The sequence below is a fragment of the Cygnus atratus genome, chromosome Z (genome assembly GCF_013377495.2).
Source record: "Cygnus atratus isolate AKBS03 ecotype Queensland, Australia chromosome Z, CAtr_DNAZoo_HiC_assembly, whole genome shotgun sequence".
In the NCBI taxonomy this organism is placed as follows: Eukaryota; Metazoa; Chordata; class Aves; order Anseriformes; family Anatidae; genus Cygnus; species Cygnus atratus.
The window spans coordinates 23,998,687-24,024,795 of NC_066396.1; the positions used below are offsets into that span (position 1 = coordinate 23,998,687).

The 26,109-nt window shown below is 40.2% G+C and overlaps 1 protein-coding gene across 7 annotated transcripts in view; it reads left to right on the top strand.

Annotated features, from left to right (window-relative positions):
* Positions 1-23,832, top strand: part of CDK7 (cyclin dependent kinase 7) — a 32,407-nt gene extending 8,575 nt beyond the window's left edge. Inside the window, exons 5-14 of one of the 7 annotated variants that reach the window (XR_004779815.2) lie at positions 831-899; positions 2,484-2,594; positions 3,758-3,876; positions 4,876-4,975; positions 6,898-6,984; positions 9,929-10,078; positions 11,184-11,331; positions 15,137-15,398; positions 16,092-16,408; positions 21,673-23,832. Coding sequence is in view for 2 of the 7 variants with exons in the window: in XM_035553536.2 (XP_035409429.1) it covers positions 831-899; positions 2,484-2,594; positions 3,758-3,876; positions 4,876-4,975; positions 6,898-6,984; positions 9,929-10,078; positions 11,184-11,331; positions 14,463-14,488 (810 nt within the window). In the remaining 5 variants the exon portion in view is untranslated. Of the gene's footprint in view, positions 1-830; positions 900-2,483; positions 2,595-3,757; positions 3,877-4,875; positions 4,976-6,897; positions 6,985-9,928; positions 10,079-11,183; positions 11,332-14,462; positions 14,678-15,136; positions 19,962-20,092; positions 20,226-21,672 lie in introns of those variants that run through there. The other 6 variants (XR_004779818.2, XR_007709248.1, XR_004779816.2 and 3 more) reach the window with 6 other exon arrangements.
* The last annotated feature ends 2,277 nt before the right edge of the window (positions 23,833-26,109 follow it).

Here is a 26,109-nt window from a genome sequence, read left to right on the forward strand (position 1 = left end):
ATGATTCTACTTTCAAAGCAGTTGCTCTAGCTATCAAGAATAGAGAATATGTAGAGAAGGACAACTAAAATGGCAAGGGGATGGAGCACCTCCTTTATGAAAAAGTTGGGGATTCCTCATGGGTGTTGGGAAGTCTACAAAACTGAGGTAGTAGGTAAAGTGCGTGCAGAACTGATATGGGGAAAAAAAAAAAACAATACTAGAAATAGGAGATGTGTTTACATTATGTTTCGGGGATTGGGAGGGAGAACTATATTAGAACTACATTAAGTTACACAGCACATAGTGAATCTCTCAAATTTGTTACCACAGGTGTTGTCGAAGCAGTTCTAAAAGGAAATTGACAAATTTGTGATCATTCCTGAATTCATTCAAGGAGAGGGCAGGAGTTTTGTAGAAGAGCTAAGCATGGGGAGAGGTGTGCGTTAGGGTATCTGTTGTAGTCAACATGGTGAAGTTAACCCTATTCTTAAAATTTCTAACTTCAGAAAGGAGAAGCAGTTGTGTAAAACGTTACCACACTTAACGGGGACTTCTTTGGCAACTGAGTTAAAAAGCTAAACTGAGTAAGAAGTTTTGTATTGTATGTTGAAGAACTGAAGCAATGCAATTTCTTAAGGGTTATGTTAAAGAAGATCAGAGCTGAGAAAAAACGGGTGTCTGAGCTATACTGCTCTCTGATTATCGGGTCTTTGCAATAGTTGCTCTCTGCTTGTCTGCCCCAGCCCCGACAGCAACCTGAAAATCCACAGGCAGACTAAAATAGTGTAGAATTTCAGAAAACTGGAAGTAGGAGAGTGTAATTCATCATAATATATTTTGTTTTACAGCTTCTAGATGCATTTGGCCACAAATCCAATATTAGTTTGGTGTTTGATTTTATGGAAACAGATCTAGAGGTAAGATTATTTCGGTATCTTCAAATGCTTTTGGAAAAAGTACTTAACAGCTGTATATTTACTGATTTCTAGAAAGATGACATTTCATTACATAACTTGATTAAGATTATGCTTCTGAAAAGCTTGAACAGTTGGACAGTTCTTGTCTGTTCTCAAAATGCCTTTAGTTCTAAATACTTTTTGTCAGAATAATCTTCAAGAAGCAAATTATGTTTACTATGTTAGTTTTCTGGGTCTTCAGTCAGAGCATGAAACCTCTGGTCACAGGCCAGGCTTTCAGAATGCAATTGTCAAGCACAATAGCACAAAACGTGTACGAGTAAGCATGGTATACCAAGTAAGCAAAGTATACCAAGTGATGATCTGATGCTAAAAGCCACACTTTTGCACCCTTCTTTTAAACGTAACAGTGCTGCGTACTTGTGAGTCTGAATCTCGCAGGTGTTTCATTCTCCAAGATCTTAAATTAGTTTGTCTTTGAAGTCTTTGTATCATATATTTTGATGCAGATTGCTGGTTTTGGAAGACTGTTGTAGGTAGCAGTCATGTCAGATCTATGTATCTGTCCATAGTCTGGACAGAAGTTAATGTATTTGTTAAGCTAACCCATTACACATACGCCATTAAACACTGGAGCTAGCATCTAAAACGTTGAAACATTGACAGCCTTGCTGAAACCCAGAAGAATGTGAGACCGAAGTTTTTTTGCTAATAGAAGTTACAGTAACGAGTACCCTTTGTAGAGGATTCATTCTGTTTACTTAGTAACTATGTAGTATTTAGAAATGAAGAAGATACAGTGTACAAGGAATGAAATGCTCAGTAATGCCTAGTGGTGTGCTATGCAGAGCAGTTATTTGCATTGTGGTATCACTCAGAGACCAACATTTGGGTCTGCAGCCTGTTGTGTCTGGGAATGTGATGCACATTTGAAATTCTTTGCATAATTTTAGCTATTTTGCAAATCTCAAACAAAGCTTGGGAAAGGCTGTTTGTGAACTGCAAAGTAATGTTAATAAGCAATTTGAGGGGAGTAATGTAGAAAGTATTAAAACTGTATGTGAATGTCATGCTTAAACTGTTAAAGATAAAAGAACGTTGAATGTTGAGTAGGTTTGTTAAAATACGTTATAGGGGCTATAGTACCTTGTCTTCCTGAGAAGGGAAAAGGAAAATGCATTTACAAAATTAAATGCTTAAGTTGCACAGACAAAGAAGCAACAAGTAGGAATATAATTTGTTCAAGTTGATTAGCACATTTAACATTTTTATTTGCACAGCTTTGACTTGTAAGATAGGATACCAACCTGGAATGGAGCTAAAATGATAAACTTAAGTTTCCCCCTAATTTTCTTATTTGTTGGTTATGCAAAGTTTGTATAGGCTGTCTGGGTTCCCTGTTTAAATTTCTGGTCTGTAAATCAGAAGAGACACCTTTTCCTGGAGAAAGGATGAGAACAGTAGCGGATACATGGCAGCCAATTCAAACTTTGTCTTATAGGATAGAAATAACTGTTTTGCAAAAGAACTGGAGAAGGATAACTTTGCATGATAAGCTTTTACTATCAATTTAACACTTTACAGGTTATTATAAAGGATAGTAGTATTGTGTTGACTCAGGCTCACATCAAAGCATACATGCTGATGACACTTCAAGGATTAGAATATTTACATCAGCACTGGATTCTACACAGGGTAAGCATGCGCTAAATTGACAACCTTTATGTCTGTAACGAAAGTCACATTTGATAGAGGTTAAGTCTAAGAATGTAGATGGTTTTGAAATTCATAGGTTTTTAGTCTGTAAGACTTCATGCTAGCTGTTATGGAGTGGCAATTGCAACACCAGAAATGCTAAGAGTTACACATGGCTATCAGGTAGACGCATATATAAAAGTATCTCAAGTAACGTGTGACTTTAATTAGAACTGTGAACTTGGTCTGGCTGGGATGAACTTAATATTCTTCGTAGCAACCTGTTCTATTTTGGATTTGTGGCCAAGATGGTGTTGATAACACACTGGTTTTTCTGCTCTTGGTAAGCAGTGCTTGCACATTGTCGAGGCTTTCTCTGTTTCTGCCACTCTGCCCCTAGTCCAGCACATTGGCTGGGGCTAGGCCAGAAACTGGGAGCAGACACAGCAGGGACAGCTGGCCCAAGCTTGCCGGAGGAGTGTTCTATATAATATAAGATCGTGCTCAGCAATAAAAACTTGGGCAGGGGAAGAAGGAGGATATCGGCTTCCAAGGTGGCTGCTGCTTAGAGACTGCCGGGGCATTGGCCTGCTTGTGGGAGGAGATAAGTGATTTCCTTTGTGTCCCTTGCTTTCCTCCCCACCACTACCCTTTCCTGCACCTGTAAAACTTCCTCTATATCGATCCATGAGTTTGCTTGCTTTTACTCTTCCTTTTCTCTCCCCTGTCCCACTAAGGATATCGGTGGTGATAGGTGTGTGGGCTGCCTGGCTTCTGGCTGGGGCCAACCCACAACACCATTACTGTATTAAACTGTACCAGATTCATTGATTTCTACAGTTGTGTGAAAAATTGGCTAGGTCTTTATTATTAATTTGTCAACAATGCAGTAAAACTAATATTCCTGCAAAACTAATCATCTTTTTATGCTCTGGAGATTAAATATTGTAATATTCAAATAGGAGTGTTTGGCTCGTTTTGATTCTCATGTATGAGGAAATACTTGATTTTGTTTTGTTTGTTTTTCATTACTATGTAAACTTGTAATAGAATCAAAGGACTGAGTTTTAGAATGCTGTTTCTGCACGCCTGCTGGGAGGTTCAATATGTATTTGTTCTTATCAAAAATGACAGGATTAATTCTTTGCTTTCTAAACTGACAGGATCTTAAGCCGAATAATCTGTTATTAGATGAAAATGGGGTTTTAAAATTGGCTGACTTTGGCTTGGCAAAATCTTTTGGAAGCCCAAATAGAGTTTATACACACCAAGTAGTAACAAGGTAAGACATTCTCTGTTTTGTTTCTTAGATACTGATTGTGTAGCCGTTTTGTATTGCCTCCTGGAATACACCATGTCAAATCAACATGTTTAGAGTTTGGTATCTACCTCATTATATAGCTGTAGTGGCAAAAGTCTTAAAACAGAAAACACAAAACAGCATTGTTTGGCAAAGTCTCTAAGAACTTCTGGAATTTGTATCGGTGACAATTGTTCTATGGTATGACATTCTTTTGAAGCACATGAAAATCATACTCATTTACCTATAAGCTTAGTTTTCAGAGAAAGACAATTGTTACTTGCTGCTACTCTTGGGATCTAGAGTCTTTTTTGTAGTTAGGCACACTATTTATGATGCAAAAGCATGAGACAAAGGGTTTACCAATGTCATTTATGACATGCTTAATTAAGACGTACTCTTAAATAGTGGAGGATTGCAAAATACGAAAAATTTCCTTTTGTCTGCTGCAATGCTAAAACTATTCAGGCAAAATTGTTCCTTTTTAACAACTTCATTCACTGAAGAGGCGGAATTGATATAGTAGTTTCAAATGCAGTATGTGCCAGATCTTCATTGCAGCTTTAAATAACTACTGCCAAGGTTTATTTTGTACAGAACTAATCCCTATCCTTAGGTCTGTTGCTACAGGTGTTTCTAAAAGCTGGAAAGAATTCTCTCTGTGTCACTTCATGAATATCAAATTTAAAGAAAACTATGGTTCGTAACTTGCAAACCTGCCTACTTTTTCCTTTGCACGTCTACAGTTCTGTTGCTTGTCAACTGAACCAGCTGAGCTGTAGGTGATCTATGGTTATACATGTCCCTGTGGTGACGAACACTTTTTTTAAACAAAAGACTTTGTAGTTCTTCAGTGTTTGAAAAATACAGTCAGGAGCAGAATCCTCTTTGTAGTTCTTGCGTTACTGCTGCATACAGCACTTGACATCAGAAGAATCAGGTGATTTTTTTTTTCCTAAAACAATTTTTTTTTCTTTTCAGGTGGTACCGAGCCCCGGAATTATTGTTTGGTGCTAGAATGTATGGTGTCAGTGTTGATATGTGGGCTGTTGGTTGTATTTTAGCTGAGCTGCTCCTCAGGGTAAGTTTTCAACTGTAAGCATTTGTATTTGCTGTTCAGTGCATTACCCTACAGCTTTTAGGTGCAGGCTTCCTCTCTGCTGTAACAGTAGCAGGAAAAGGAAGTTAGGCTACTTTCTAGGAAATGAAGCTTTTTTCCCCTCCCTTCTTCCAAAAGCTTGCTAACTGTAAGGAAAGTGAAGTTTTCAGATAGACTGAGATTCCGTAACTGTCACAATCATTGGAAATCTTTAAGAACAGCTAAGCAAAAAATTGCAGCAAACCGTCACAGTCCTGCCTTGGGGAAGGTGAGTAGAGTAGTTAACTCTTCCAGTCCTCTGAATGTTACCTTTCATACAACCTTCCATCAGTTTTCATTTGTGATCTTTCTAGAAATCTGGCAGCACAGATACACGCGCACTCTATTCCTTACAAATTGTTCCCCAGTAACTGGGAATAATTAGCACCAGTACACTAACTATGGGTTTATTTGTAATGAGGAGATGTACTGATGTTGTTCTCAGCTGTGGTTGCTTAACAAATTGGAGTGAAATAGTCTGAAGAAATTCTGATGACCGACAGTATTCTAATGAATCGCTCCTGAGTAAGGTGTACAGATGTAATGATCCTTAAGTATGTTTTATGGAATTAAGCCATCTATCACGTAGCTCTTTCAAGAGGACTTGAAAATATGAGGTGGGAAGCGGTGGGCAAGGGTACAGATACGGCTGAAAGGATGAAATACTCTGCACTATAACTTAACCTTTCACAATTAAGTGGCGTCTGCTGTTTTCTTTAAATGTTTGCGTGCCCATGTCATGAACCAGATTGGGGAACTGATCTGTCTGAAAACACCCTGGAATGTCTTTTACCTTGTCTGATTTATCATACAAACAGGTGTGCTGATACAATTTAGTTGCTGGTTCAGAAACTGAAATTTATAGTGGCTGTTGTCTAAACAGCTCTAGTAATGTGTACATAAACATGGATTAGATTCTGTAAAGTTGAGTAAGCTTGTGGAAAGTCAGAAAGCAAATATCTTGTTGAATTCTATTGAGTAACTTGATTTCTCACAAAGCAGAAAATGTGTTTATGGTTAGGTGTTTTATCACCATTATAGTTTTAAATGTGTCTGTCTCTTTCTTCTTGGGTAAACTAGATAGAGGGACAATGCACTTCAGGGAGCTTTGCGAAAGCATTTGATGTTCCATGGACTTTGACACCAAAACTGAATGCACTTCCTAGCAGGGGTATTCGTTATGCTCTTTCTGTCCTAATTATTTAAATATTGCCTCTAATTCTTCCTAATTCTGCCTTAGTTCATGAAGTCCTTTTTCTCTTTCATTGTGTGCCTGCTGCACAAACTACAATCCCAGCTGGACAAATATCTCATTTTTCTGTCTTTTGCCTAATTGAATCGATACGTGACGCTGGGTAGGCTGCTTCTGTCCTAGTGGATATGAGTCACCATCTACCCTCGATGTCATCTTACTTCTGTTAGTCTAATTGTTATTTTAGTTGTCCAGTTACAATTCACTTTGATGTTTTGAATCTATACAAAGCCTAACTTGAGACAGTAGATCCTGGAAAGATCACTGAACAACAGACTGTAAGCTTTCAGCTCAGATGTGAAATAAAAGGAAAAGAACACAAGAAAAGAAAGATTTTATATTAATGTGGTGGTAGTCTAATTTTATGTTTAGTTCTATGCTGTTGAGTCAGTGATACTAAGCCTGGATTGCAAGAAGCCTCCAAAATCTATTTGAACATCATTAGAGAGCCCCAAATGTTTGGTCTACTTTGCTGTGGGCAGCAAGTAGGCAAAGATGTTTTGCTGTGAATGTACAATTATGAGGAGGCACTCAAAGCTGCTTTCTAGAATTGAAGTTCAGAAGCTAATTCAATGAGAAATTCTTCTGTGTAATTTTGTTTTATTCTTCCCAGGTTCCTTTCTTGCCAGGAGACTCTGATCTTGACCAGCTGACAAGGATATTTGAAACACTGGGTACCCCGACAGAAGAACAGTGGCCTGTGAGTCTTTTTGTTTAACACACTGACATTAGTTTTCCTTGTTTCACTTTTTTACTTATACTTTTACTTTGTTTTAGCTTTTGAAATTAAATTAAATGATATACCAGTTAGTTGAGTAGGTTTTGAGGAAGGTGCTGGCCTTATTTGAAATGAAAGAGGACAAGCAGCCGAGTTTGTTTTTTTTTTCCCTCTTGGCAAACTTTTAATTAATATAGCAATGTTGTTAGCATCAAGCAACATTAATGGAAATTCTTGGTTTCTTTTTTTGGTCCGCAGTTTCCCATGGCTATTGGTGTGAAATTAATGACAGTTGCTTAATGTTTTTGAGGTGCTTGATTGAATTAATCTGCTTTAACCTGAAAGACTTAAATTGTTCTTGCTTTTGAAGGCAATTAGTTGGAGCTGAAGCTAGGCTGGCCAAGTTACAGGTTTGGGAGGCAGTAAGAGAAACCGTACTGACAGTTTAACGATAAACAGTTCATCTCAGAGTAACTGTGCAGTAATAAATACAAATCAGTATCCAACCTCTGAGTGGACCCTTTTTAACTAGTGGGTACCAATGGGTCTCAGTGGGACAGCTTCCCTGTAGGTCTTTATCTGCCATGCAGGTTGCATCTAAAGCATGAGTGATAACCAGCCTAGCTGTGCTCAATCCAAATCTGTGGGATTGGCCATGAAATAGCCAGGGGTCCTGTGGGCACTTCTCTTTCACTCTAAGCTACTTACACCCAGAAATATAGTTTATATTTTCTGCTGGAACCTGTAGTCAGATTCTAGATCATAAAGTGGGGGTCTGGGTATCTGATTCTGAAATCTGTATGGTATCTCCCCTCCCTCTGTATCTGTATGGTATCCCCCTCCACACATCACATAATTTATTTCCAAATCAGGTTAAGTAATCCACAGTAATGTATTTGTAATATACCTAGCCACATAAAGCAAGTACTGTGTTTGTGGAAGAGCATGTAGAGATGCTTGTGATACCTACATTAGCATCATGTTGGGTTTCCAAAAATGTTGGGATTCTTAAGTTTGGTTTGGGCTTTAAGAATTACTTCTGTGCCGTTTGTCTTACTCAATACGTAAATTTCTTTGTATATTTGTTTCAGAAAGTCCCTTTTCTATGTAGCTTCAAGCTGCTGGTCAAGCTTTTCCTGGGCACATACTGCCACTAGGGGGGACCATGCGATGCAATCATGTCTCCATGTTAGAGTGCACACTTTAAGCACAGGCAACAATGGAAGTCTAATCTTCTACTGCAGCCTGAGTACTCCACCGGGTTTGACCTAATTCTTTTTGTAGGGAGACGAAAGGCATTGTCTCTATTCAGATGATGCTAAGTATTTCTGAAACAATGAGCGAAGAATAGGCATATGCTTGTTGTTTTGAATTTCTCTAATCAAAGTAGCTAGGGAAAGAGAATAGGCGGTTCCCTCAATCAGGCAATCTGGTGTCTACGGGTAGGGCAAGGCTCCAAAAAACTCAATTAAGGCAACCACTAAGGTGCCAGGGCAGGTCATGATGCTGTGTACCATATCCCACTACTGTGACCAGAGGTGACTCAATCAAACTAAAAGTTTAGGATGTGGTGACAGACACCAGACCAACAACTTTAGGGATAAACAATTTATGAGAGTAACAGTACAATAATAGATACAAATCAGTAGTACAATTATTCAGATCAAGATGACAGTAAATGCAGTCATTCGCTAATACTGAGCCAAACATATCGTCACAATGACCCACATAGCCATGGTTTTAAGGCAGGCTAACATAAAACAGGACATAGTTTCTCCAGTGATGGTTTCTTCCAAAGGGCTTGGGGAGTTCTAAATTCCCTGATCAGACTGTCCTGTTTTATTAAGTTGTGGAAGCATCCTCTCTACTTGTTAACTAGTAATCACGTCCTGCATCTGTTCCCTCTTTGTGCTGGTTTTCCTTTTTGTAAATGGTGCACAATCACCAAATGGAGCTATAGCCATATGGAGAAATATAAAGCAGTACTTGTCCCACACAATTATATTGTGCTAAGGTTCTAAAGGAAATGTACAAAGGTTTTTGCAGTGACACTTCAGCATTCATGGGAGAAGAGTTGATACAGGTGGGAAAAGCAGAATAGGAGATTTGATGGCACAACAGAGATGATATATTCCCAAATTAATTTGCAAACCCACACATTCTGAGAATTGAAACCTTTAGAACTGAGACTGATTACACACATTTTTCACTTCAGTGATAGTGTTCTATTTTACTTAGATAAACTTAAAGTGTGGTGTTCAGAGATTTAAATTACTTATTGATATTTGGATAATCATCTATAACAGTTTTTTTATGATAGAATTTGAATAAAATGGGATTGATTTTTGTACCTAAGGGAGATAAAAGTATGCCATTCATCTGTTGTTTAACTGCTTGGTATATTTCTTGTTCCCTCCTTACGTTCCACAAGAAAACTTTAACAATTTTGCATTTCAAAAGTAGCTTAAAACATTTGTGATGAACAGCAAACTCTGAGGACAGCCTTTTACTAAATTGGAGAAAATGCACATTGGTTCTTTAGTGAATCTTGTCTTTTCTACCATGTGAATTTGCAAGAGAAAAGCCAAAGCTAGTTTTACTTCATTTGTCTGCACTCACTCTAAAGTTTCTTCATGCTTCCTTTCATTGTTAGCAATTTTTCCTTTTGTACTGGTCACTAGTGAAGCAAGGGAAGGACAGATTGCTTGGAAACGGAAAGTGTGACACAGCTGTACCAATTACTTAGATACTGCTCTTTTTTTATGATCAACTATTCCTACTTTTTTTATTTCAGTGACCAAGTATTAGGAGTGTCTTGAAAAATAGTTAAAACTTCTGTCTTCAAAGCAGAAGCTGAAGTTCCATTTATATGAAAAGCTGAATTATTTCAAAGTTGAAAATATACGTCCAATTCTTGTCTTTGTAGGAGATGACAAGTCTTCCAGATTATGTCACATTTAAGACTTTCCCTGGAATGCCGCTTCAGCATATCTTCAGTGCCGCTGGTGATGATTTGCTCAGTCTTCTGCAAGGCTTATTTGCTTTTAATCCTTGTGCTAGGGTTACAGCTACTCAGGTATTGTACGCTTGCATTATGTCCTAATGTTCATTAACCTACTGTTAATATCAGATAAATGTGCTTTGAAGCTAGTAAGTCAGGTTTGAAATGAAATATCATATAGCTCTGTCTTTGAAATGCTAGAAATGTATTTCCAGTGTTTTATACAGAGAACTCTGAAAGGCATGAATAATTCTCACTAATAATATCCATGCCCAATTATAAAGTGAATGTAGATAAAGGTGTATGAGTCGTGGTCTACAGACAATCATTGTATTTGACATTCTAAATTCAGTTACCTAAAGTTTGCAACTTAAATCTTGGTGTAGCATGTCTCATTCCATGCTCTTAAAAGGTTTTCATCCTTAATTCATCCAGTCTCTTCAATTTTATTTAAACTTTGACTCTTTTTATTTGGAAATCTGGTGATTTTAACCAGCATCCTGATCTGAATACTATGTTACTGGCATAAGCAAGAACAATGTTTACCTAAGAGACAGCTTAGGTAAGACCATATACCACAGTTTATGGAAGCTGTGGAACTCCAAAAATTTAAAATAGGGTATGTAATATTGCTACATGGAACTACCCCCTGACTACTTGTGTTGTTCTTTTCTTGTTCAAGCTACATTTTTCTTGCAGTTTACATTGTAGAAGCAACACAGTTAAAGAAATTGTGGGAGAAGACTTATCTTAAAAGCTAGCAAAACAGGTGTTCAGACCCTAAATCTGATCATACTATTTTAATCCTTCTTTTTCTCCACTTTCTTTCTTTATTCTCATGTCTCATCTGTTTTTCAGAATGTAAGCTCTTTGGAGATAGAAACTTCTTGTTCGTACAAAATTTCCTGCAGTGTAGTGTAGAGTTTGGATGTTTAGATGTCTGAGCGCAAGTTAAAAATAACAGTTCACAATTATTTCTTGTCTAATAAAATCAAAGTACCACAGTAATCACTGAGAACACCAAACCTTGATTTGTACCAAGGACATCTTCCAGTACAAAGGTGCCAAAGTAGTTTTTGAAGTTGCAATTACAAGTGATTTATTTCATTAGTTTCTCTATCTATGGAGTTCTGATGCTATGTACTAATTATTTGGTTATTTTTCTTCCATTACTATTAAGGCATTGAAACAGAAGTATTTTAGTAATCGACCAGGACCCACTCCAGGAAATCAGCTACCCAGACCCAACTGTCCTGCAGAAGCTGTAAAGGAGCAACAAAATGCACTTTTAAATTTAAAAAGGAAAAGAACAGAAGGAATAGATCAAGGTAACATCTTAATGTTTCACCTGTTTTAAAATAGGAGCTACAAGCTCAGAGAGGAAGTGATACTTCCAGTGTTTCAGAACAAAAACTTTCTGAATGGACAACTGGGTACCAGCACCATCTGAAGCCCTCTGACAACTTATGTTTTAGGATAAACACTTTAGGGTGAGAATGGCTTAGTTCTGTGTTCTAGCAGAACTAGTACAAAAAGTAAAAGCTCTTTTTTTTTTTGAAATCCATTTGTTAGAAGAAATCTTTAAACCATTAATCTCCATAATGGAGTGTGGTACTACATAGTAAGTTAGAGGCTACTGTTAGGCCCTTTGTTTCTGAGACACCTTACTGAGGTGGAAGTCACTTTAAAAAAAAAAAAAAGAGAGAAAATGTGGGGGTGGGGGGCGGAGCAAGAGAAACATGGTATTTCATTCTTTCAAGTGACAGACGAGAGAACGTAGATCGGATTTTAGAAGAGATTTCTGCTGTCTCCCTTGGACTAAGCAAGTTAAGTGTTATGACCACTCTTTAAGGAAGTTCTAAGCATATCGTAGTGATCCTTTTAAAAGGCAAACCAGTTTCCTAGTACTAACTTCTATATGGAATGTCCGGTTTTCCCCCCAGACAGTAGCACATACTTCTTACCTTCATAGTAGTAAAGTTCTGAGGATTCAAGACTTGTATCTGACACTAAACTAGGCAGACCTTCTAGCAGAGGCAAACATTAGTTCTTAAGCTGGGAGTTTGTTGCCTTGGCAGCCGGAATTTGCTAGATAGCAGCTGTCAGGTTGTCAGCTTTTTGTTCTTGTCAGTACGAGGCTCTTTGATACAAAAGTGATATATTTTTGGAATGCAGATGCTTCCATGAAAGTACATTTCCTCTTGAGTTCAGACAGGTAAATTATTAGAGTTTAGCTTACTTTTTAGGCACTTCAACTCATTGTTTGATAGTCTTTGTCAATTTAAAAGTAAAATGCATTAATTCATTAGAATCTTTAATCTTTTAACTATTCGCATGCTGTCTGGTGACCTCAATACCATGGGTCGACTTGTCAAGTTCCCATATGTAATTAATTGCTTAATTTAAGCTCTTTATCTCCTTCTGCGACACCATGTGAGGATCTGTGATTTAGTGTTTTCAAGTCCATGACCCAAAATATGCCAGTTAACTAAAGGACAGGAAAGAGGAAGAAATGCTTCCCTGAGCTCTGAGACTTTAAGGTATTTCATTTATCAATGAACGGGGTTCCCAGAGCTGTATCAGAACTAGAACGCTAATTGGCTTAATGTCTATACAAAAGTCTTATCTTCAACAGGGTGAAATCAGTGTTAAATGCCACAAGTTTTGAGATTGGGTATAACTAAGGCATTTAGGAAGTCAGCATTACTTCCTGAGACATTTGAGTATCTGTTTAAAAAGTATATTGTTTCCTCCAAGTGCTGGTTGAAGCGCATCAGAAAATTTATGTTCTGTTGCTGCCTTAGCTAGGCTAATAGAACCCAAGCGTACCAAAGGTGTATCTTCTAGTCCCAACTGACGTTAAAGCAGAGACAAAATTAGAGCTAGCAAGCATGCTACCCTGGATTTCATTTGGTGTCCTTACATGGCATGAACATCAAGCTAAAATGTGAATATGCTTTTAGTTTGGAAGAGCAATAATCCTACAGTCTATTTATAAATAAAAGTGGAAATACGGCATTTTTTACTGCTGTTGAGAACGAAAATGTGCAGAAGTCATTTCAAAGAAAAATAAATGTCATCCTTTGAAATTCTCAAGCTAAGCTGTGCTTGCATCTTGCACAGCATCTCTCCCTCAGCCCTGTTGAGGCAGCACTCCAGAACTTAAAGGAGTAGGCTGAAGCAGTTACTAGTGGGTGCCCTCTTATAAAATCTCGGCACCAGAGGCTGGCTCCCGGGAGAGAGAAATTATAACATCCCCATGAAGTGCTGCTGTTCCACAAGAACAAAATGCTGTAGCCTTGGGGAGTGTTCACCAAACTTAAATGTGCAGCAGCTGTACCCTTCAGGGGAAAAAAAAAAAAACACTCTATTGTCAGGGGAAAACTCACTAACTAAATGAATGACAGAAAGTATTAAGCATACATCATTGCTAGCTATTGCTACCACTTACTTCTTCTCATCTGTGAGGTATGTGGAGACAATGATGTTATGATAACATCATTGTCCATCTTCTCCACCCTGGAAAACACTTAGTCAAATACAGCACTTCTTTCCCAGAACACTGGTTTCCAGTCCTACAAATTTGCATTTCTACAGAGCTGTAAACTCACAAAAGAGAATGTAAAAGATAACAGCAATAAACTCTTCTCTCAGTCAACACAGTGTAGGAAACCTATCTAATCTGAGAACTATTCTACTCTGGCTTGAAAAAAAAAGAAAGTCCATTCATATCTAAGGTTAAAAACTTCTGCTGTTTGGGTATTCCCTTAAAGTTCATGGGAATGATTCAATGCCAGTGTATTTTAGAGGACACTTCTGCTTACAGGGCAGGCAAAAATAATTGGACCCTCCCATAGCAAACTTCGCTGCCTTCTGGGATGATGGATATGATGGTATATTCTACCCATGTTATAAATAAATAGCACATGAATAAAGGAGAGGAGAAGAGTTAGAACAGAATCAGAAAAGTGCTGTTCCCTGCGTCTCTACAGCTGATACTAACAAAAACATGGTTAGAGAATGAGTCATAGACATAAAGGGCCACTACTTCCTGCAGACAGCTCTTTTTCTGGGTCGGGACTGTATATAAAAAAGATCATTAAGAGTGTATGCGGTCGGGCAGGGTTAAGTCTTAGAATAGCTTGCCTTTTATAGGTTTAGAAATAGAATTAAGTGGCTAACTTTTTATACCAACAAAGAGAAATACATGTATCCCAAATGCAATTAACACTTAATTATGGAACTTGGGACTGTTATGGAGTACAGCTACTGATGCAAGTTGGCTTTGATTCTGGCACTCCTCCATAGATTTACTGAAATAGCAGTATTGTGCTGCTGCAGACAGCATTAACTAGCTCAGAGTAAATGAATGTGAAGAATAGTATTAAATGAGCATTAAAAACTCGAGGAGGGGGCTGAACCCCTTTACTTTGGTAACAATGTGATTTACACTTTTCAGGATTACCAAAAAAATTGATTTTTTGATTGCTGTGGATGGTGGATGAAAATGAGTGATCATATGACCCAAGTCCCAACCATTGAATAACGCTGTAATAGTCACTGGATGGTTATTTTTTTTATGTTTTATATGTAAAATGTGAATGTAATTTTCATAACTGAAACTGAGGTTTTATTAACATTTTTAAAATAAATTTTTTTTAAACAAAACAGCAAGATTGCTTTCTCTGGTTTGCTGTTTCATTACTTCGACCCATGCTTTGAGGTAGTAATTCCATCAAAAGACGCTTGCTGGCTACAGATCTACACAGACTAATTTTGCAAAGCCTTTATGCTGAATCACGTGCTGTCCTGCACAGATGCAAAACAAGGAGAAAAACTGCAAATACAGCCTTTTCACCTGGAGCTTAAGTGTACATGTCTGATGTATAACATATGCTGGAAAAACTGTATCATTCTAAGAGAAGGGCAGAGTTCTTTCTTAATGTGGCAGTGTAGTAACAAGTCAGTTTGCTTGTGCTCTCATTTGACATGCCTTAAGACTTTCAAAGGACACATCTACTATATTGAAAACAATATGATGCATAGATTGAATGTGAAGTTGTTTCTTTTACACATTCTAGTCTTCCAGGAAAAGTTATCTGAGGGCGCATATAAATACTGTTTTCTTCACAGCCTCAAGATTGCAATAAATGATGGAGGGAGATCCAGCTGGGAAAACTATACCAGCCCTCCTGTCAACCTGTGGCTGTTGAACATTTCATAGTGCAGATACTGTGCTCAGCTCTGTTGCCTGACTTCCAGCATAACTGTGTTGCAAAGTGGCTGCTGGGCAACCAGACTTCTTCAATGGAAAGAAACAAGCCAGTAGATGCTGTTGATGCGCAGCCTAACCACGTGCCCACCGCTGTTGTGCAGTGGATCTCAGGGATACCTGGTGAGCCATTGTCATTTTCCCAGTTGTGAACCTCTTTCAGCATTCTGTTTTTTTAATGTATGTGGCAAGTATATTAGCAGAAGAGTTAAACTTGTAGAGGAATAGTAACCATCTTCTTGCTGCTGTGGTAACTCAATTTACTTGTACCATCAGCCAACTTGGAAATATGTTGGCCTTAAAGGGACAGCAGTTGCTATTCCCTCAGTACCTTACTGTGTTCATGGCAATATCCTACTGTGTTTCTGGTTGTTGGTGAGTGAAAATTAAATTTTTACTAAGACCTAGATGACAGCGTTATTTCATGAACGTTTTCTCTATTCTCTATACTAGTTATAGCAGGTTTTTTATTATCTGTGTAATCACAGATCATCCTGAGTGCAGGCTGAAGGACTGAGAGGAGAACTGCAGTCCTACCTCTGACAGGGATAGGTTTAAAAAATATGTTGATCTCAATAGGGAAGAGAGAGTTAGAAGTACTGTAAAAAATTTTTTGCATTCAGCTTCTCTAGGGCAGCATTTGACTGGACTTCAAAGTCCTGAAATGTTCAGCCACTAATACAGGTACAGAATCTTTCAGTGAGTATACTCACACCTAACTCTTGGGCGTAACAAATAGGGCTTGTATGGCAGTGGCAATTTTGTGTTGTACCAGCTCTGCTGTGAGTTACATCATTCCCTTCTTGTCAAACACAGCATATGCCTAGACCACACCCTGGCTTGAAGGGAGCCTTTTCCAGTAGAACAAGGAGCAATCCTCCAAGCTGCTATTGGCAAAACTTGTCGAGTAGATACCGAGTTTGAGCATTTGTTTATTGTGCTCTGTAAGAGAGGTTGAAGAGAGAGAACATCGAGCATTTTGTGACCTGTGCTGCTGACCTGTGTGCTTCCAGTCATGTGTCTATCACAGCAGACTTGAATTAAAAAAGCAGTGCTCCTATATAATAGAAGTTCAAGAACCATTCTCTTCCAAATCCCACACTGGAATTCATTTGTCATACTGTGCACCGCAGGTAAGGCTGTTCTGTGCTGTGAGTGTATATAGCAGCTCATCATGTCTTGACTTCAGTTGTGCTCGTGAACAAAGCCTTCTGTGTCAGGGACTAAACTTTGCTCTTAATGCTGGTTTTGTGCATACATAAAGTGTACATACACCACAGAGTAAGATAAGATTAGAAAAACCATCAGCACAACATTTTTTTCTTGATTTCAGGCTTTTGGATAGTTTGACTTAACTTTTGATTTAGGTCAGAACTCTGGAAGGAGTATTTGTGACTACTGCTGGCTATCAATTACTATGCAACTGGTCATCTAAATACTGTTTAAATTTGTAGCTAGCTTACCTTGCGAGCTGTATGTCGTGCTAATGATGCTTCAGCTTGGACGATTTGTTTTATCACACCAGCACATTGAATATATAGCTGTTGCAACCTACTTGGCTTCTGTTACGAACGACAGCGGTCACGTATGGTTTCTCTTGAGCTTGCAGTGTGCATGCTTGTGTGATTGTATAAAGGTTTATCTTGTACGCTTGTGCAAACTGGAATTTAATCTAAATGCCTTCTCTCTTGGATTGAGACTGTTTCCCTGCCCTCATCGCTTTTTTTTTAATTGAGAGCCACTGAGGTTTCTTCCTGAAAGGTTAGCGCTCTTCTTTGTGAAAAATTTCATAGTTCTTACCTTCAGACTTACTGGAGCTTGAGTAACTTCTGTGGATTGTACTGATATTGCTTATATAATTTAATAAAACCTTTTTCTCCCTACAATATTGCCACAATAAAAGCAGCAAAACTCACTGTAAGAGCACACAATACAGAAAGGGAAGGTGCTCTCTGTTCTAAGCAAAACTGATTTCGTTTTCTCACAGACTGGGGTTACTTGTGGTGACATGGAGAGGCAAGACTCCTAGCTGTCGTGTCTTCATCTCATCTCCTTGATTCTTCATTAGTGCCAACACTGTATGATCCCTCCAGCCTTTATGCTCTTTCGACAAAGAAGCTTAGAGCCAGGATGAGGTGTAACACTGTTGCTTTGCATTTGTGATATGTTGTTATCTATGTTATAGCCTCGAAACTGTCAGCACTCCAGGCAGCTCTGCTAGTTCTACCTGTGTTTGTTCTTGGTTTTGTGAGTGTTCCTGTTCCCTTGACTTGCTGCATATACGCTGTTCTCTTAACTCTTGCTTGGCCACTTCTTCTGGTGCATGGTCACTTATGCTCCATGTACACCAGTATAATGATTCCTTTACAAATCTCTAAAATCATAGCAGGTTTCACCTGACTGCATATTTACTTGCTTCTCAGATAGAAGGGGGTAATTACTACAAGAAAGCTGTGGTTTAGGTTGCTTTTTACTGAATCCCCTCCACTTCTCCTTGCATTTCATACTGGATTATATCAACCTTGTCTGAGGTAAGGTATTCTCTCCACGTTGCTGTAATAAAATTGCAGGGATAGGTCTAAATTTAGTTTGCCTGGTTGAGGTACGGGAACTTGTTGGAGAGCTAAATTGAGTTCTCTGAACACTCTTCACAGGCTGTAGTGACGTGTAGTAGTGTGAGAAGCTGTGAAAGAGGCATGCATGGCTGTAGTCCTTCAGGGCATGAGATACAGTACTGTGTAGGATAACCTTATATTGATTCTTCTCTTCCCGAAGGGCTGATGGGTATTAGATTTATTCCTCCTATAACCCACCACCACCACCACCTGGAAGGCACCAGCAGCAGCTCTGTTATTGCTAGCTTGAGAACTCCATCTTGCATTTCTCTAACACATCTCAATCGCTGGTGCAAACTTTGTTCATCTTTCCTTGTATCTCCTTTTCAAGCTTACCCAAGTAGAACTGGGATAAAATCTAAGTTTTGATGCTACTGAATTATCCTCATGTCATTTCTGTGTTCAGTTCTAAGTCTTTTAATTCATTTTTTTACTCCATTTGTGAGAAACTTATTCAGCAAACTATTATTTCTTTTTAGAAACCCTTATTCTTTCAGTTACTTAGGGAGTTTCTGTCTTCCTTCCAAGAATTAAATCTGCAGCCAGGCAGGCAGGTCCTGCATGAGAATTTCCTGAAAAACTTGCTGTGTAGTCAGCACAGAGGCTGCCAGTGTTGTGACCATTTCTTCTGGTGCTGTCAGTTCAAACTACACACAAGCCTACATACTAACAGCATTCACCACTGCGATAAGAACAGAATGGTGTGCAAGGAAAGGAGGAGGAGAAGGCGGCATTTTGCTCTTAATTAACGTGTGTAATGGAATGTGGTTCATTGCTTACGCCAAGAGATTTGTGCCCCTTTAGTAGGGAGGCTGGCAGTTGCACTGACCTGACTTTGACAACAGAACGTGGACTGTGTGCTTCGTTTTTTTTTTTTTGTTTTTTTTTTTTTTGAAAAACCTCCATTTTGGGCCAGACTGGTAGGCAGGTACCTTCCAATAGTACTTAGGCCATCCATCAAGCTTAACTGCAGGAGTTCAAATGTTGGTATACATCCAGACACATTTTTCCCGCCACCGGAGGTAGTGTCTGTCAGATAAAGGAAGCAGGTAGTCAGATGCGGTAACAACTTGAACCATCTTCCTGATACTTGTGATACTTGTTTTTCTGAGAGTCCTTGCTCTGCCAGCTTGGAGCTCCTGTGAGGATGGAAAACTGGCCTGACTCTCGGCATGTAGCTTATGCCTGCATTACCTCATGTTCTTGTAGGACTTCTTTAATAAGACCCTTTGCTTTGACCTTATCTAGTAACCTGGGGGCACGCATGTTTTCTCTTTTCCATCTGTCACTCATTAACTCCAGTAAGGCTAAATAAGGCGGCACCAGACTCCCAGCTGCTGGCTGCTTACCTCAGTGTCAGAAATGTGTAAATGTGCCCGGGAGCTCTGCTGTCTCCCCCTAGCACAAGGTGTCCTTAGTGCCAACAGAGTTAAATATCTATGACAGTTATTTGTAAGGTAAAGGCATTAAGTAACCTGAGACGTTATTAATAAAAACCTGATTTAGGAATTAGAAGTTGGACTGCGTACACTTAACAACGGGTCAGAAAGAATGACATTTATAACTGGTTGTACATGGTATTGGGCTAAAAAGTGTCAATTAAAAATGTGTGAATGCATCAACTGTAGAGTTCAGTACAAAGATATGTACTGCTGTCATAATGTAGTTTGGTTACAAAAGTTACCTATGCAGAAAGGTTTAATTGTTGCATCTCCTTAATAGACAATGCAGGTTTTAATCTACATTAAATTAAGAGTTGGAGTGGGGGAAAAAAAAATAAGCAAAGAGTTTATTAGGCTATAATTCTTTAAAATCTTTATTACGCAGATTTGTCTGGAAATACTGGTTTTATGTGTTCTTAAGATTAAAATCTTCAACTACTATGAAGTGTTTTATTACAAATTTAACACGCAATGTAAAACAATCTGATCAGAATCTAACCAAATTTGACTACTTAAATGCATGGACCTTTTTTCCTTTTATTTATTTATTTTAATTAAAACTCCTACTGGCTAGAAAAGATGAGTGTGAGTTACGAATCACTAATAAAGATGTAGTGAGTGATACCACCGTTTGTTGTTATGACCAACCTGATGTTCTGGAAAGACTGGTTACACGTGTCCCTGGCCACATGTGCACAGGCAATCTCTGTTCCCACCCCCTCTCAGAGATTTGTATCTCATGTCTCTTTGTTTGCAGTAGAGCCCTTGCCTTGCTTCGGCAGATCACTCGGTGCTTTCTTTTCTGTTATGGTTGCTTTGTGTGCCTCGCGGTATTTACACGCAGCCTTGAAGGTGATCATACGATTAGAGCAACAACAAATGCGCTACACTGTGTAAGTATCTTCATAAATGCCAAGCCAACGGATGCTTTTCCTAAAGCTGCTGGTGGGAGATACTTCTAGCCCCTAGAGAGGCTGACTGCAGTGTGAAAGCTTAGTTTCTATGAGCTTAAACATCATAAAACAACACAGAATCTAGATATTTTTCAAAGTGTCAGTGAACTCTGGAGCTATCATTGTCATGCTCCTTTTTTCCCTTCCCTTCCTTCCAAAGATGCAAATAACATGTAACAGCCAAGATCTCAGTGCCCTTGTCAAACCCTGGAATGGGCTACACCTTGCCCTTGGGCTTTCTGCACTCAGCCAAACACTAAAACATGTGAGATCCTGTGACAGCTAACAGGAGTGGGCTGTTCCCAGCTGCTTTTTGTCAGGTCTACAGCTGGGCTATATTGTGCTGTGGCTACTGGTCCTGACATGGTTCCTAGATATGCTGGCTTCTGAAAGATTTCCAAAGGTTCTGGAAGCCCTTGGCTACCTAGGAGGATTTGGGAAGAAGTGCTCTGTCATCCCCAAGAAACTTTGAGTTACCAGGTGGTGGTGCGTACTTAAGAAAAAAAATGAGTTTATCGTGGCCTGCAGCCACCTGGACTGCGAGATGGGGATGGTCTTTCAGTCACTCACAAGTAAAACTCCTAGGTGTTGCACAAACTATTCTTACTGTCTACTCACACCCTTGCATGCTGCTCCCTTTAACTGGAATACCTTTTCCACAGGAAACTGTTCCAGCAAACATCATAGCAGTTAGGTCGTTAGCTGTGTAAAAGGTCCCTTTTGGTTCTGAGTGGTTGTTTCCAGAACATGTGCATGAGCATTCACACACGTTTCCCCACCTTCCCATAACCACATTTTTGACAGGTGTCTAACTCCTAGGCTCAAGCAAAATATACATTTACCTAAAAAGCAATTTCGAATCTCTTATATTTTAATAGGCACATAAAGCGTAAATTTACGCTATAAAAATGAACTAATTTTGTGTGTCACCACCACATGTGATAGATTTTGGTTTTGTTTTCTTTCTGATCACATTTACGTTTGGAAATATTTTATGTATTTCATTCATTTCACCTGAAACATGGCCAAGTGGTAAATTTTTTTCTCCTCATTGCATGCAGCCTTTTTGCATTCTTCTCGTTGCCAGTTGATGTAAACCAAAATCTCTTTAATTACTGAAAAACCATGGAATTACAGAACAGTAAAAGCATCGTTCCCAGTTGCAGCTTCGTTTCATAAAGTGTGAACAAAACGGCACAATTCCTAATATTCTTACAATAAAATACGGTGATCTGGTTTATACCATGCGAGTCCTGAGGAAGCACAGAGTCCTCAAATGTGCCTGCTAAGTTATGATTTCCCTGCGTTGTGCCAAAGAGCCTTTTGCTTCACCACTAATATCTTTTGAGCTCTCTATAGAGCTGGTAATATTGCATTCTTTTCACAGCAAAGGGGAACAGTGAGAGTCCCTGTTTCTACATAATCCCTGTAGAAATGGCTCGGGAATGGGTGAAGTGGATACACGCGAAGGTGCAACATCTGCAAGTGAAACTGCACTTGGGATCCAAGCGTAATGGCTTTCCTGCTAGCTTAAGTGAAGCTGATGTGCCACCAGAAGGTCACAAGTGCATATGAAACGAGGTCAGATATATTGTAGGCAGAGTTTTGTAGGCTGCTTGAAGGTAGGTGACTCAAAGTGACGTGTCTGGGGCTTCAGGCTCTGCTATGCTGCCTGCATACGCACCAAGAGAGGAAATTGGCTTGCTCCCAGGGCACAACTGGCTCTTAACGGTGTTTTTTCTGGAAAAAGCCATGTAGTTACAACTTCTAACCAAGCACTTCCCTCCCTGCCTTCCTTGCTCTCCAGCATATGCACTGAGACCGGAGTTTGAAGTCTGTTCCTGGGTACCCCTCGAGTGTCCTGCGGGGCCTCTCGATGCCTCCATTCTGCCTCTCGCCTCCCTGTGTCACAGGTTCAGGCTGTGTAACTTTTGGGGCTGGTGCATGTCTGTTTTCTCCTGTCCTGACTAATTATATCTCTGTAAATCAGTGTTGGTAGAATTCCTTATACAAAGGAAGGCCAAATCTTCTTGCCTTTCTCAGTTGAAACTATGGGTATCCCATCACATTTATGAATGCCATGAATCAGAATTAGCTTCTCTTCAAAGAGACACTCTTTACCCTGCCAACAGGAGCAGTCTGAGGCAGGAATTACTGGCTGAAGATTTCTGGCTCGTAAATCAGATTAGGGGAATACAACAGCCATTTCTGATTTCAGAATCTACACTTGATGGGTAACCCTTATTCTAAATGCATGGATAGCTTCAGAGTGACAGTTCTGTTCACGCAGCAGCATCTGCTCATTGCTTAGCTATTAGCTTGCTTAATCCTTGCCAGCAACACAGCAGGAAAGTTCAAGAATTTCTAGTGACTTTTTCTTTTTTTTTAATTTAAAAAGCCACAGCATACATCCCAAGGCCCTGGGGTGTTCTGGTCCGTTACAGATCTCCATTGTTTTCTTCAGTGCAGAGGCTAGGTTCATTTGTTTGAGCGATAAGAGTGCTGGCATGAACAGACCTGCATGGAGCTGCGTTCCCCGCCCACTGAACGCTTGCTGCTATCAACACAAAGCACGAAGCTAATCTGGGAGTGCTGAGGAGGGGCAGCACAATGAGCTAACACTTTGGGTTAGGCACCGGATGCAAGCTGCTAAATTACAGCGTGCATCCCTGGGGTGCTGCAAGGAGTCTCCGATGACATGAATTTGAAGCATGGCATTAACCTGGACAAAGCTCGGTCTCTCTTCCCAGCTGCTGCTAGCTCATCCAGCTCCTCTTGTCACTGTCGGAGACTGGGATACAGCTGGTCCCCCATGCCAGTTGAGAATATGAAGAGTGATCCAAAACAGTAAAATACCGCACTGTGGAAGTCAAGGTTTTTCTCTCCACCACCGACCTCCTGATATGCTGACGCTTGCACTCTTCCACCATACCCATATGTCACCTTTACCCGGACTCTCCTTGCAAGACAGTTTATTTTTAAATAAAACCTCAGATTCTCTTTCATGTTTTGATTTAATTTTGCAGATGTGGAAATTAAGCCAAGCCTGACCAGTCAGCTTTTTGTGATTGTACAAGAAGTCTGGAACAGAAATAGAAAATGAACACAGTTTTGCTGAGTTCTTACTATTCTGAGTGTTGCCGTGTCTCAACCACATGCTTCAAGAACCTGACTGTGTTTCAAAGTTAAAAATACCAGTGGTTTTCTCTAGCCTGTTCGCTGGCCACACTGCTCTCCTGTACACTGTTCAGTTCTTGATTCCTTCCCTTCAGCCCTGTCTTTACAGAGAGGGGCTGTAAATTAGAGAAGTTGTGCTTAGACTCAGCCCTGACCCGAGGAGTCCTCACTTGAAGTTGTGGCTGCTGATGTTCCTAAAAAGTATGGGTCTCAGCTGCATTCTTGCCTAGGATTCTCTAGGATCACTGTAAGCTGGTGTCCTTTGCCATCCGATTAACAAAATTAATCTTATGGTAGTGGTAAATACCACATCTCTAACTTTAGTATACGTGAATGTTAGAGCGCCATCAAAAATAAAGCACTTGTCTGCCTTCCATAAACCATACCCTCAGTAATTCTGGGCTCTTCAGTCCCCAGCAGAACACTGAATTATGTAACACTGGTTCGTCACATGACTTGCTTTTTCTGCTAAAATATCAAATTTCTGTTTGTTTGCACACAAAGGGAAAGAGGAAGGGGTTTTACACAATACATCCTGCAATCCATACTGATTTCCTTTTTGGTCCATATATCTGTGTTATCTACATATACACACAGTACAATAGCCTGTAGTCACAGAGTTCCTAAGACTAAGGCATTTTAAAACTAAAAATAAAGTACTAAATATTTCTCTTAAATATTATTGTAGCATGCACACACATGGAGGCAACGAAGCAGACAAAGTGAGGGAGTCTTCCCACAGAGAACCTCATTGCTACTATTGTTGGCTTTGTTTGCAAAAACAAAGATACCCTGAAATCACACAAGAAGCTGAGAAATCTAGGTAATAGATAGCCCAAACAGAGGAGAAGCATTACTGGACCCAGTGCTCACCACCGCGGATGAAATAATAAAAGAAGTCAAAATTGGAGGCAGTCTGGGCTGCGGTGATCATTCCCTGGTGGAATTTGTTATCTTGAGGGATATAGGGCTGGCAAACAGTGAAGTCAGGACCCTGAATTTTAGGAGAGCAATCTTCCAGTTGTTTAAAGAACTAGTGGATGAAATTCCCTGGGACACTGCCCTGAGGGACAGAGGAACTGATCAGAGCTGGCAACTCTTTAAGGACACCTTTCACAGACCACAAGAGCTCTGGATCCCCATGTGTAATAAATCAAGCAGGGAAGGCAGGAAAATGGCTAAGCAAGGACCTGCTGCTGGTCAAACTGAGTCACAAATAGGAAATGCACAGGCAGTGGAAGCAGGGGTATGTGGCCTGGGAAGCATATGGGGATACTGCTCAAACGTATAGGGATGAGATCGGGAAAGCCAAGGCACAGTTGGAGCTGAACTTGGCAAAGGTTGCAAATAATAATAATAATAAGGGATTCTACAGGTATATTAGCTGGAAGAGGAAGGCTAAAGAGAGTGCACTCCCCACAATAAACCAAGGGGAAGGCTGAGGTACTCTACAACTTCCTTGCCTCAGTCTTCACCGGCATTCGCTTTTACCACAAAACTCAAGTCTCTCAAGTCCCTGAGCCTCAAGGCAGGGACTGGAGGAGTGAAATCCTTCCCACTGTGAGTGAAGATTGGGTTTGAGATCACCTGATGAAACTGAACAGGTACAAGTCTACAGAGCCCAGATCACAGAATCATTAAGGTTGGAAAAGACCTCCAAGATCATCTGGTCCAACCATCCCCCTACCACCAATGTCACCCACTAAACCATGTCCCTAAGCACCACGTCCAACCTTTCCTTGAACACCCCCAGGGACGGTGACTCCACCACCTCCCTGGGCAACCCGTCCCAATGCCTGACTGCTCTTTCTGAGAAGAAATATCTCCTCATTTCCAACCTGAACCTCCCCTGGCACAACTTGAGGCCATTCCCTCTAGTCCTATCACTAGTTACCTGTGAGAAGAGGCCGACCCCCAGCTCCCCACACCTTCCTTTCAGGTAGCTGTAGAGAGCAATGAGGTCTCCCCCGAGCCTCCTCTTCTCCAGACTAAACAACCCCAGTGCCCTCAGCCGCTCCCCATAGGACTTGTGTTCCAGGCCCTTCACCAGCTTCGTAGCCCTTCTCTGGACATGCTCCAGGGCCTCGATATCCTTCTTCTAGTGAGGGGCCCAAAGCTGAACACAGTACTCGAGGTGCGGCCTCACCAGAGCAGAGTACAGGGGGATGATCACTATTCCTGATACGCTTATTCCTGATAAGCCAGGATGCTGCTGGCCTTCTTGGCCACCTGGGCACACTGCTGCCTCATGTTCAGGTGAGCATCGACCAACACCCCCAGGTCCTTTTCCTCTGCACAGCTTTCCAGCCACTCTGCCCCAGGCCTGTAGCACTGCATGGGGTTGTGCATCTCAGGGTCCTGAGGAAGCTGTCAGATGGAGTTGCCAAGCCTCTCTCCATCATACTTGAAAAGTCCAAGCAGTCAGATGAAGTTCACAGTGTCTGGAAAAAGGGAAACATCACTCCAGTTTTTAAAAAGAGTAGAAAGGAAGACCTGGGGAAATACAGACTGGGGGGAATGGTTTTTTTAACTGAAAGAGGGGAGATTTATATTAGATGACAGGAAGAAAATCTTCACTCAGAGGGTGGTGAGGCAGTGGCGCAGGCTGCCCAGAGAGGCTGTGGATGCCCCATCCCTGGAGGTGCTC